The following is a 13254-nucleotide window of genomic DNA, read 5'->3' on the forward strand; positions in this document are numbered from 1 at the left end:
TTCACTTCCTCCCTACCTGGGTTGCCTGAGCTGGATGTGGAGGGGAGGTTGAATGACTGCCAGAGGTTTAGGGTGGATGGGACCATATTTACCCAAGGGACTGGTGGATGGGCATCCAGGGAGTGACCATAGAGCACCATTTCTGGTCTTCAGGGATCTGGATTGTTCTGCCAGAAGGCGGTGTGTTCTACTGAGACCAGTTGTTGTTTCATGCAGGCACTGTTGTTACTTTCCTGCCCAAAGTCCTGGCCTACCTCTTTTGCTATGGCCACTTCTTACTACGAATACCTACACCTCCCATCTCATCACTTACTGATTTACCCGCCCTGTCCAGCATGTATTTGCTTCACTTTTATTTTCTTTCTCTGTTGTTGGCCTTGAGCCTTGAGGTCACTTCCTGTGTGCAAAGTTCACTGTTTCTCCTGGCCTGGGTGTTAGAGGAGCAATCCAACCATGGTGATTTCCTCGACTTAGATCTTTCACTCTACTACCTCTCCCTTCCCTACTTGTTCTCTTCCCCTTTCTCTCTCCCCTGCCCTTCTCCTTCTGCCTGTCCCTCTGTCTGTCTCTCCCCAGTAGCAGCCATATTATTACACTGACATCCTGACGGTGGGCTGTGCTGTGGGGGTCGGCTGCTGTTTTGGAACACCACTTGGAGGCAAGTGTCCTCTCCTACAATGGTCGACTTCATTGACCTTGCTTGCTCGTTTTTGTCAAGCTCACAAAGTGATAGACTTAACCAGCTTCTTGCTATAACCAGAGCAGCAAGCTTTTAGTGAACGTTTACTATGTGCCTGGCCAGGGTCTAAGCATTTTACATTGATTCCTACACCAAGCTGTGTGAGTGAGACATCTGATAGAAGAGACATCACAATTTCAGACTTTCACTTTAGCTGCAGATCCAAGGATTAGAATCAAGGCAGTCTTTAAGTTTCCCTTACTTAAATTAAAACCTATTTGAATTATTGATATTTTTCCCTGTACCTACTATATCTCATAATGGAATTCTATGTGCTTCCTTCTCCAGGGGAAACTTACCATTCTGTTGTGTTTTATTAGCGGACAAGGAGTTTAGATGGACCTTATTTACATAAGTGGTGAGCTTTAACTGGAGCAATCTGCATGGGAGTTTGATTTTTTTATTGTCTTTAAGTAGATGTACAGAGGAGTTACCATTCAACAATGCAGTTTTAGTTTTATAGGATGGATATTGGATTATTGGATTCTCAATTGCAAATTGCTCCTTGATAAAAATTTATAGGCTATGTTCAGCTCTATCTACTCATATAAGGAAAATAATTGGTCTTTGAGATTATTGTTGTTGTTATTTTGCCAGTCCTGTGGCTTGAGCTCAGAGCCTGGGCACTGTTCCTCTTTGTTCTCAAGGCTATTGCTCTACCACTTGAGCCATAGCACCACTTCCAGCTATTTCTGAGTAGTTTATTTGAATTAAGAATCTTACATCCTTTTCTGCCTTGGGCTGCCTCTGAACCACAATACTCAGATCGCAGCTTCCTGCGATCTACATGTGTGAGCCACTGGCACCCAGCTCAAATTATTTTATTATTATTATTTTTTTTTTTTTTTGCCAGTCCTGGGGCTTGGACTCAGGGCCTGAGCACTGCCCCTGGCTTCTTTTTGCTCAAGGCTAGCACTCTGCCACTTGAGCCACAGCGCCACCTCTGGCCGTTTTTTGTATATGTGGTGCTGGGGAATTGAACCCAGGGCCTCAGGTATACGAGGCAAGCACTCTTGTCACTAGGCCATATCCCCAGCCCCTCAAATTATTTTTTGTGTCATATGTAACTAACGAATAGACAGAACGTTATATGCGTTGCTTCATTAAAATCAGTGGTGGCTAGATTAACAGGGCAAGGACTGTATGGTTTACTCATCAGATTCACGGGTGATATATAAAGGATACCAAGCTGGTCACTGAAAAACACAGCTTCAGGTAAGGCATATGGTTTTTGAATAACCAGCTGCTAGAGGTTTCTTTTTGATTATAAGCGTGTAATCAGTCTGTTCACAGAGGAGTCTTCTAGGTAGCTACAACTGCTTGGCTCAGGAGTGAGGTATGAGTTCAAAGCTAATGAAAATGCATCGTGCTAACATTGCCCAGGCATGCAGCATAAGGAGCGAAGCATCCACTGGCAGAATGTTTCACCTTAGGTATCAGCTATAGTCATTAAAGTCATTAGTCTCTGTCAATGGAGGGGAGTGTGTTTAAACTTCTACATATGTTAAATGCTCACACTTACCTGTTTACCCACATTTCCTTTATACATCCTTTAGACCTCCAAATTATAGATCTCAAAAATTCTAAGAAATTGTTTATATAGGAAGAATTTTGTTGTTTGGTTTAGTTTGGTCAGATTCTTTCTTCCCCAAAGAAGAATTTCTGACATGAGTAAGGAAGGTTCTTGCTCATGCATGGACTTTGGGAAAGGTAAAGCCCTTGGGAAAGTTGCAGATAAAACGTCACTCTTGCCAAGTGCTGGTTGATGGCTTACACGTATAATCGTAGCTACTCAGGAGACTGAGATCTGAGGATCACAGCTCAAAGTCAATCTAGGTAGAAAAGTCTGTGAAACTCTTATGCCTAATAAACTAGCAGAAGGCTGAAAGTAGAGCTCTGGCTCAAGTGGAAGAGCACAGACTGGAAAGAAAAAGCTCAAGGACAGCGCACAGGCCCTGGGTTCAAGTGCCACTACCAGCCTACACACACACACACACACACACACACACACACACACACACATACACACACACTCACACATTGGCTCTTGACACAATTGTTAAGCACTTGGAAGTAAAGGTGACATTCTCAGGCTGTTTAAAATGAAGTAGCAAATGATAAATAGGTCTGCAAGTGGTATTACTTAATTCTTACAAATATATAACAATTCTGAAAGAAAAGTTAAGCTTATTAAATCACAACATAGGCAATGCCTGATAAAAGAAACTATTTGGCAGCCCACTGAAATGATGAACGTCTCATTGCCAGCATTCAGGGTGCTTCACAGTTAAAAAGGGAGACACAGAACCTCTCTGTCAGAGTTAAGTCTGGAAGGCACCTCAGGCAAAGTGCTGGAGAGCCTTCCAGGCCGCCCGCCGGAACCTGTGATGCTTTACAAAAGAAATGGTGTCTGACATGGGGTGTAGTTACTAAGTAGGAGTTCCTGAGGAAGACAGGCAAGGTATTCTAGACAGAAGAAGTGAGTTGCAAAGCTGTCATTATAGTAAGTATGTGCTACTATGGAAGACAGTGGGACGGCTGATAGGAGACGAGTCTAGACAGATCACTTGCAAAGGTCTTCCTAGGCCATGCGCAAGAATACAAGTTTTACTCTGGAGGCTAGGCCCAAATGTGTTTCAGACAACACAGTTCTTCACGGTGCTAATAGACTTACTAGACTTAAAAAAACAACAACTCCAAGGTCAAACCCGTTAGAAAATGCTTCTTCGAACAGATGGTTAAAACTTTTGAAGACTAGAGAAGTTACGAGAACGTCTGACATGCTGGCATGCGTGGTAGATATTCAGAAGGTGGCTGTCGACTTTTCCACTGAGCCCCTTGCAGAGCCGCCTCCTGGGACTTGAATCTGGCTTTGGGAAATGCTGTTGTGGGTGAAGTGAAACCACCACAAGATTTTGAACAAGGAAGTGACAGAGCTAGCTTTGTGTGCCCATCCAATCCCTTCGGCTCATGTGGGCAGGGTAGAACTGGTCTGTGGATTAGGAGGATTCATCTGAAGATTAACTGGAAGACTATTGTCCTAGACGTGGTGCTAAATGATGACAGACTGACCTGGGAAGAGGCAGAAGAGATAGAAAAGAGGCCCATGAATGGGAGTGCTAAGGCAGTAAACCTGACGTGACCTGATGATTGATTTTATGTGCGAGTGGGAGGTATTCTAGAGCCGGAAGGATTGAGGCTGACTCCCAGAAATTGCCAACAAAGGCATTTGGGCAGATAGTAGTGTTAGGTAACCATAGTTGGGAATATAGGAAGTGAAACATCTTGGGGGAGTTGATAATTTTCACATGGATTATGTTTAAAGTTCCTGTGGCATAGCGTAGCGATACCATCTAGGCGGCTGAGTGGTGAGTCTGAAACTGGGGAACTGGGCAGAGATATATAGGTTTGCTCATCAGTAACACGTAGGCGTAGTGGCTCCAAAGAGCGTGAATGAAGTTGGGAGACAAAGAATGTTTATAAGCAGGGAGAGTAGAAGACCATACCCTGGGTTGGACAGAGGCACCAGCGCAGACAGACAAAACAGATCTAGAGGGGGAGAGGACAGCCATGTTCCAAAGGCCGTTAGTGGTTTTAAAGTTTTTGTGTCCTTTTAGCAGCACGTTTTATGTTTGGCTCGGGCTAATATTAAAATTAGTGTTCATTCCTGAACATACAGTGACAGACTGCTAAGGAAAGTGTCCCAGATCTACATCGTGGGAAAGAAAACCTTGACCCAGGCTTTCAAAAAAATAAAGAAATAAACGGTTATCCATATAAGTTGTGTGTGCGCGCACACACTTATCCATAAGTTGCATGGTTTCACCCCAGCAAATCAAAGGTGCCTTTACTTCTGTTGCTGGTCCTCCTTGTGGGCAGCGAGGTAGTGGCCTTCCGTGTGGCGAGATTTGAAGAGTAGGGTAGGAGGGGTGGCTTGCAGAGCTCTGCCTCGGGTTTCCTGTCACTTGGCTGCATTGCTCTGAAATCCCCTCATTCTGTCCTCTTTCTTCCCTGTCCTCTTCTCCTGTTCGGTACATCCCTAGCACAGGCATTGAGGAGCCTGGGCTCAGTGCCAGCCACTAAACAAGGTATCGGCTTTCAGGAAATTCTTAGTTTTAGGGGGAACTCAGAAGTCTCTAAACAAATAACAAGACCTGAAAGGAGTGAGTGTTCCAGTCATGTAAACTTCTGAGAGAATGGAGATGAGCGGTTTCTACCTGACGGGGGAGTTTGGAGACTGATCGCTAGAGAATGTGATGTTAGGGTTCACCACTAGAATTCCCTGCCAACATTCAACGGTGGCTCCATGACAGAGAGCCATCAAACCACCAACCCCTTGGCACAGGCGTGACTCAGGTGAGCTGTTGACCACCCCCTCTGGAAGAGAAGGAGGGAGGCTAAGGAATTTGAGAGGTGTGACTTCTCAATATTGGGCAGAGAGAAGAAAATTCCTAGCACGTGAGACTCTACCTAGAGGAGAAGGATGAATAGCCAGTCCTAGCAAACAAACTTCTCTTCACTGTGGTATTGATCTCATGGCCTTTCATCTTAATACATGTTGTATTTCTCTGATTATTCTTCCTTTTACTTGATAAAGATGAGGCTTAGCCAGGTTTCATGTAATTGTATCAGCATTTTTTACTTTGCATCTAATCAAAAGCCCAACCAAACCCTATTTATCATACATTGAAAGATTTTTTTCTCTGCATCTCTTGGATGCTAGTTTTTATGGCCCCCGTTACTATTCCTTCCTTTGTCTTTACCATCTCTTGTTCTTGTTCTACATACCCACCACCTAACTTTCTCCTTCATGCTTCAGTACCTCTCTTCAGAAACAGTACTGAGGAAGAATATAGTTTGGCTACAGCCTGAACTCAGGACCTGGGTGCTGTCCCTTAGCTTTTTTGGCTCAAGGCTAGTGCTCTGTTACTTAAACCACAACTCTTCTTCCAGCTCTTTGTTGTTTAATTGGAGATAAGAGTCTCACAGACTTTCCAGCCCCAGCTGGCTTTGAACTGTGATCCTCAGATCTCATCCTCCTGTGTAGCAGGATTACAGGTGTGAACCACAGGCACCTGGCTTTTTTAAAAAAATGAAATCCTTTGTTTTCTTGGAATAAAGGGAGAACTCTGTATGTGCTCCCTATTATGTTTCTTATTTGTTATAAAATGGCCGCAGGGAATGGAGGAACTAGAGAGGATGAAAGGGAATATCAGTGAGAGTCTGCAAACCCTGAGCTCTGCAGGACCAGCTGAGCACCTGCTCCAGAACTTTCTACCTTTAACTTTTCAGCACAAATTCCCATTGCCTTGAAATCTCTGTGGATGCCACCATTACGAACCCCACTCAGATTTGTAGTCTAAGGGGTAGAGAAATCATAGCCACTTGATCCCTCCTCTCTAGCTCACTGACCCACATCCTTGATCAGAAAAACAAACTAGCAAAAATCCCTCCCAAACAAAACAGAACAGGAAGGTATGTGCAACATCAAAAAAAAATATTTTGTCCTCCCACCATTGCACACACACACACACACACACACACACACACACACACACACCCCTGCCTTCAAGTCCCTCATTCTGCTTTCCTGCCCTCTCAGGCGTGCTGTTTAGCATCGAGGTCACCTCTACCTACTTTGCTGTTCGGAACTACTGGAGAGGATTCTTTGCAGCCACGTTCAGCGCCTTTGTGTTCCGTGTGCTGGCGGTGTGGAACAAGGATGCTGGTAACAAGGGAGGCTCCCAGGGGAGCTGGTATGAAATAGGGGTGCTGGTGAAGGAAGGGGTGACTCAGGGGTTGCTTTAGAAAACAAATGGGGGGAGGGGTGTTAGTTTGGAAGTAGTGTGAGTTCCAAAGGTAGAGGACAAAGGTCATGGGATAGGAAGAACAACTGTGGAGTCGCTAGTGTAGGAAGCAAGGTGTAAAAGGCAGGAGAAACTGGGATTGGAGAGAGGGCTAGGAAGCCTCGAGCCTGTGACTTCTGATTCCCGCCTCTGGCTTTCCCTGAGGCTCCCACGATGTCTTTCTTGCCTTTCTGCCCTGTAGTCACCATCACAGCTCTGTTCAGAACCAACTTCCGAATGGATTTCCCCTTCGACCTGAAGGAACTCCCGGCCTTTGCCGTCATTGGGTGAGTGGGGCCGTTTGCGGAGTGCAGGCAGCTGGGAGTGGCACCAGGTGGTGGACTTGGAAATGGGCCCAGGCTGGGAGGAAGTTGGGGTTCACATGGGTAAATCATCAACTGTGTGGAAGCGGGGCGGGAGGGGGTTGGGAAGCAATGGTGGAAGGCTGGCGTGTTTTTTGTTGTTGTTTTTCAATCCCTGCAGTGGCTGGGTCTGAGGGTTGAAGGCCTCGTGTCTATAACGTTCCAGATTTCTATCTTCCACCCTCAGGATTTGCTGTGGATTCCTGGGAGCTGTGTTCGTGTATCTCCACCGCCAAGTCATGCTCGGTGTCCGAAAAAACAAGGCTCTCAGCCAGTTTCTTGCTAAGCAGTGAGTCACTGCCCTTCCCTGGCCCTGCCCACCTGCTCTCTGCTTTCTCCCAGAGTTCCTCCCTTTTTATCTTCCTACTAGACATTAAATGCCTTTAGATGGCTGTGATAAAACAGTAGGAAGCTCTCATACTGCGGGTGGGAGAGTAGAACCACACAGAGCACCCCGGCCAGGAATTATTCTCTTCGTTAAAAAGAACTGAGATTATAGTGAGCTATGGGAAACCACAGCTTGCTGATGTCTGGTGGTGTTCAAGGTCAGTGTGCAAGGTTGGAAAAAAAGGGATAATTCTGTTTCTTTTGTAGCCGCCTGCTGTATCCTGGGATTGTGACCTTTGTCATTGCTTCACTCACCTTTCCACCAGGAATGGGTCAATTCATGGCTGGAGAGGTCAGCTCGAGGGGAGACTGAGGGTGGGGGGTCAGGTCACGCCCAGCCCACGACTAGGTCTCTCAGTCAGGAAGGGTGATAGGTCCTCTCCCCGACCACTAGGCAGAACACACTGAATTAGGCACCTGAGAAATAGTACAACCCTGAAGACCCTGTGCCCTCTGCTTCTTTCTGTTACAGTTGATGCCCCGAGAAGCCATCAGTACCCTGTTTGACAACAATACCTGGGTCAAACACGTAGGTGACCTCAAAAGCCTGGGCCAGTCAGCTGTGTGGATTCACCCCCAGGTCAACGTGGTCATCATCATCCTTCTCTTTTTTGTCATGAAGGTACTGTCCCCTCCCTTCCGACCACCTAGACTTCGGTTTTTACTCAAGAAGCCCGGATTTGGGAAGGGTAGACCTTGATCTGGTCTTAATCCCATCTAAAGAGTAATCGGTAGGAAACCGTAACCTAAACAAGTTGTGCCTCCATAGAAGTGAACCCCCCCAAAAAAGGAGGGGGGTAATTGCTCCAGTCATATCCATGTAATGATGTTTGGCATAAAGATAATAACCCTTCTAATGGTTCCAGTTGTTATCTTATTAAGGCATTACTGCAGCCAAGTAAACAAAGACCAGACAGAGGTTAGCAATGTAGATAACTATGTAACACTCCCAGATTAATTAACCAGATTCCTCCCACATATTAGATAATTAGGGACTTGATTCTCCGTGTATCTGATGGTCACTTTCATGTATTCTCCCTTCCCCATCCTGTGGGTAATTTCCTTCCCAGCATTTCAAAAAAGATAAAATATTGAAATTAATTTTATCAGTGATTATACAGAGCTTTTACAGACTTTTATTGTTCTCCAATTAGGTGGAGAGGCTATATGAATATTGCCACACTCAAAACATTTTTTTCCCTGATTAAAAAACAAAAAATCAATCCCTTTTCCATCATTTCATTTTCTTATCTGTCCACCAAAGATCATGTACTTCTCCATCAGTGCCTTGCATAAAGGCATTTAAAAAATTTCCATTCCTGGTGTTATAGCTATCATAACTCTTTTCACCTTAAAGAAATAAATCTTGTTGTAATGATTTTCCTTTTACTAATACTACATGTTGCCTAAATAATCCAGCATTTTTTCAGTATATCTGTCCTCATTTAACTTTCATGCTTTAAAATACCTGAATAACTTATTAACCTGTTCACAATACCATTTATGAATCTATTGTTTATCCAGGTGTGAGTCACTAAGTCATAGTTATATCATTCATTACAGTACAGTAAGCTCCTCTGTTCATTTAGTCAATAAATGTTTTTTAAGCACTTGCTATGTCCCAAATTCATAATCTGTGATCTTTGACTAATCTATGCTTGCATTTTAAAATGATTACTAAAATGTTTCCTCCTTAGATTTGCATTGCTCATTTAATGTTCTTTTCCATCACAGTATGATTAGAGGTAGCCGGCTCTTCCCACACCAAGTGTCCACTCTGTAACTTATGCTTGCAGGGCCTCTTGTGGGTTTCCTGATGCCCTATTTGTCTATGTTCTTCCCAGTCCACTTGAGAGAGGCTCCTGGGGCTATAGCTTCCAGATTTTATATTCTCTGTTTATTCATTTAATCCCTTTTTGTTTCTTCCTTCAAGATGTTTGGCACTTTTGTCATAAAGGAGTCATAATCTTGTTACGGATTTGATTTCTTGACATTCATTATAGTATCTGTCTCCTCTTAATTTATTCTGACTTCCCCATATTGAGTCTAAAAACCTACCTGTACTAATCAAGTCCAAGTTTTGATGGCATTTTAGAATTTCTTATCCAGTGATGATTACTTGTGAAAAATTTTAGATAGTCCTCTAGACTGAACTATATGGTAACTTTGGGATTGTGATTACTATTAAAATGTCAAGATTTTTAAAATGTTTTTTAAGAATAAAATACTCTATATTTCCCCCTAATCTCATCCCACCTCCCTGATCCCCATCATATATGTGGATTCCACTAAACAGATTAAGGCTTATTTTGAGGACTCTATGTTGCTTTAATTAATTTCTCGCTGATAATGTTTACATCATCAGTGCATCAAAAAATACATATTTCCTGCACTTTTTTTTTTCTTTGCCAGTCCTGGAGCTTAGGACTCGAGCACTGTCCCTGGCTTCTTTTTGCTCAAGGCAAGCACTCTACCTATTGAGCCACAACGCCACTTGTGACTTTTTCTGTGTATGTAGTGCCGAGGAATTGAACCCAGGGCTTCATGAATGCTAGGCAAGCACTCTACTGCTAAGCCACATTCCCAGCCCCTATATTTTAAGCCTAGCAGCCTGCTGAAGGTCTGTAATAATCTACAGTATTTATAAACATACAAGCATCCATTGCTACGAACCCTTGTGTTGCCTAGGTGTCACTGTTCTCTAGCATTTCACTGCCTAGTCTCTGGACTCAAAACATACCTAATATTTTCCAAAGTGTAAGAATGGGATCCAGAGCCAAACTGAAGGATAAAGGTGATTATACTAATCTGCGGACTATTATGAGGAAATAGCAGCGGCAGGTTGTTGAGATGTATTTTGGCTTGTAGTTCTGAATATACAAGTGAAGGGAGCACCATTTCATGAAAGAGGACCCAGAATCTTGGGATTGGACAGGGCCAGCATATGCCTTTTCTTTCTTCCTTTCCTTCCTTCTTTCCTTCTATCTCTCTGCTTGTTTGTCTATTTATTTTGGTGGTACTGGGGTTTGAACTCAGGGCCTTGCGCTTGCTAGGCTAGTGTGCTGCCACTTGTTGCTTGCCTTCCAGCCCTGCCTCTCTCTTGGGAAGTCGGCAGGAATCTGTCCTGGAGCTTCAGCTACTGACCTTGCCCAACCCTCACTGCTTTCCAAAGGCTTCACTCTCCACACTCCAGTCAGATTAAGTTTCTCCCCTCTTAATATTTCACCACAAGGATTGAATTTCAAAACATGAAACTTTGGGAGTACTTACACCATATCTAAACCATAGCAGTAGCAAACACTATTTTTCCACAATGGGATCCGAACCCTAGTCCGCAGTGTCAACACAGACATGTAAGATTCACAGTTCATGTTTTTTGTAGCATTAGTGAAAGGAACTTCTCCTCTTCCTCAATCTAAAGGAAAGTATCATCATAAATCAAAGGATTTACAGTGAATGTAATTCCAATTTCCCTGTTTCCCTATTAGTAAGTCTAACGTTATTACCTGGTATCACTAAGTTTTCAACATAGGCTGTTCTCGGCATTTCTATAAAATTCTTTTTTTTAAAAGGTGATATACAGAAGGGTTAACATACTTCAGTAAAGAGAAAGAGTGCATTTCTTTTTTTCTTTTCTTTTGCCTGGGCACCTGTCCCTTGCTTCTTTTCTTTTCAAGGCTAGCACTCTACAGCTTGAACCACAGTGCCACTTCTGGCTTTTTCTGCTTATGTGATACAGAATCGAACCCAGGGCTTCATGCATACAAGGAAAGCACTCTACCACTAAGCCACATTCCTGCTCCTATTGAATTCTTTTTGTATGATCTTTGTATCACTTCTTATGAAGGGTCTGAAAATAGTGGACTCTGGTATTAGGTCTCTAATTTCCCAGTTTTCTAGAATTGGGTGTTTAAAGTCTTGAGAGTTATTTATGTCCTATGTCTTTCTTTATATGCTTAAGAAGTTTGTTGTTTTCCTATGTCATTCCTTGTGCTGCAGGAGTTGATAACTTTAGTGCCTTGTGATCTTGATCCTATTCTCATACATATCTTGGGGGATAATCTCTGACATCCACTGAAATCAGCCCCCTCAGTAACCTTTTATTCATATTACTGGAACTTTCCCAGTAACTGACCCTACAGAATGCTGTTTATCTTCCTCATACTTGTTCTAGGAGATGGTTTATGATAGTTCAAGGGCTTTTAAACTGTTAAACATCATAATCACTTAAGAAGCTTAATGTACAAGTGCCTACAATCCTGTCTGTGGCCAGTCTGCTGCAGTCTCCTCTTGGAAAGGTCTGGTCATTTACATTCTAAGTAAGTTCCCTGCAGGGGCAAATTTTAGCTCGGAGGAGATTTTTCTGCTTTGTATCACTACTGTTTGAACAGCCTATCGCTTGTCTTTCCTTCCTTCCTTCTAATCTCCCCAGAGCACTCACTGCCAGAGCAGAGAACAGAAATAACAAGATACACGGTCTGCCTCAAAGAATTCTCAGTTTACACTGTCTTCATTTGTTTTCATCTGTTCTACATAGTCATATCCTGACCCAAGGAAGCATAGGTTTTGCTTCATCTCAATGCTTCTGAAATGAGTCTTCATTGCTGCCTCTTACATATAGTTGGCTCATAGGAACTCTTTCTTGTTTGTTTGTTTGTTTGCCAGTCCTGGGGCTTGAACTTAGGGACAACCATTGTCCCTGGCTTATTTTTGCTCGAGGCTAGCACTCTACCTCTTGAGCCACAGCACTACTTCTGGCTTTTTCTGTTTATGTGGTGCTGAGGAATTGAACCCAGGACTTCATGCATGCTAGGCAAGTACCCTACCACTAAGCCACATTCCCAACCCCAAAGGAACTCTTTCTAAAGTTCATAAAATAAATAGTTTGTTTCCCCTTAGGTTACAGTGCAATTGGAATGATTGAGAAGGTATAGAAACTTTAAACTTTAATTGTTATCACCTCACTCCTAATTAGTTTGAGATTCTTTTCTATTGCTTATTTTGGAGGTGATATGTAAATCTGCTGGTTAGTTTACAAATAATGTCTCATATTTTTATTAGTTTTCTATATGTGTTAAAAGTTCAAGTACTCCTCCTTTTCTGTGCCTTTTCTCAATTCCTTTGTGTTGTTTGCCTCAGAATGCACATACTGTTTTTGCTTAAAATGTCCCAATTCCTAAAATACTCCTTATCAAGTTGACCCTAGAAATTGTTTCTATTATATTGTCTGATTAATCAGGCTCTAATTTGCCATTTTAGAACAACCGGGACAGACAGATCTGATTTTTTTCCCCCAGTACTGGGGATCAAATGCACAGCCTGAAAAATGCTAAAAATGCACTCTACCACAGAGCTACACACCCTCAGTCTCCAGATCTAATTTTGATCCTTGTTTAAGATAGTTTGATGTCAAAGCAGATGACTCAGGCAGAGGTTCTCCTGTGAGGATTGCCTTATATGAGGTTTGCTTTATATCAAATCTAAGTTAGGCTCATAGTAAGTCACTAGGACTTTGAGGTATCTGCCACTTAGCACTGAAGCTCCTTTTCAGGAATATAACCTGAGCAGGAAAAGGAATCCTCTAGCTTCAAGAGGCTCAGGCTATTGTACAGAGGTAAACTATCTGGGCTGAGAGAGTACAGTGGAGGAGATTCCTTTGGGAGCAGTGAAGAGGGGCCCTCTGGGGCTCGGTTCCTTGTTCTGCCTATGGGAAGATAGACTCAAAGTACGGTTGGTTTGCGTTAACAGAATGGACTCTCTCTGAATGATCCAACTGTTTTGTTTCTGGAGAGAGACACACAGGAAGGCCTCTAGAAGGACTGGCATTCCCAGGCTTTCTGTGAAGACTCTTGAAGCAGGAGGAAAGTAGGGGAGAGGGCAGAGTTGAGAGGGGTTTCTGACACTCTGTTTTAACCCTTCT

At 43.2% G+C, this 13254-nt stretch overlaps 1 protein-coding gene across 3 annotated transcripts in view; it reads left to right on the plus strand.

Annotated features, from left to right (window-relative positions):
* Positions 1-13254, plus strand: part of Clcn1 (chloride voltage-gated channel 1) — a 31235-nt gene that overhangs the window by 5899 nt on the left and 12082 nt on the right. For all 3 annotated transcript variants that reach the window (XM_048340388.1, XM_048340390.1, XM_048340389.1), the window contains 6 exons: positions 580-658; positions 6342-6467; positions 6788-6872; positions 7135-7236; positions 7542-7626; positions 7807-7956. In XM_048340388.1, the coding sequence (XP_048196345.1) occupies positions 580-658; positions 6342-6467; positions 6788-6872; positions 7135-7236; positions 7542-7626; positions 7807-7956 (627 nt within the window). The remainder of the gene's footprint in view (positions 1-579; positions 659-6341; positions 6468-6787; positions 6873-7134; positions 7237-7541; positions 7627-7806; positions 7957-13254) is intronic.

The sequence above is a fragment of the Perognathus longimembris genome, chromosome 2, assembly GCF_023159225.1.
Source record: "Perognathus longimembris pacificus isolate PPM17 chromosome 2, ASM2315922v1, whole genome shotgun sequence".
In the NCBI taxonomy this organism is placed as follows: domain Eukaryota; kingdom Metazoa; phylum Chordata; class Mammalia; order Rodentia; family Heteromyidae; genus Perognathus; species Perognathus longimembris.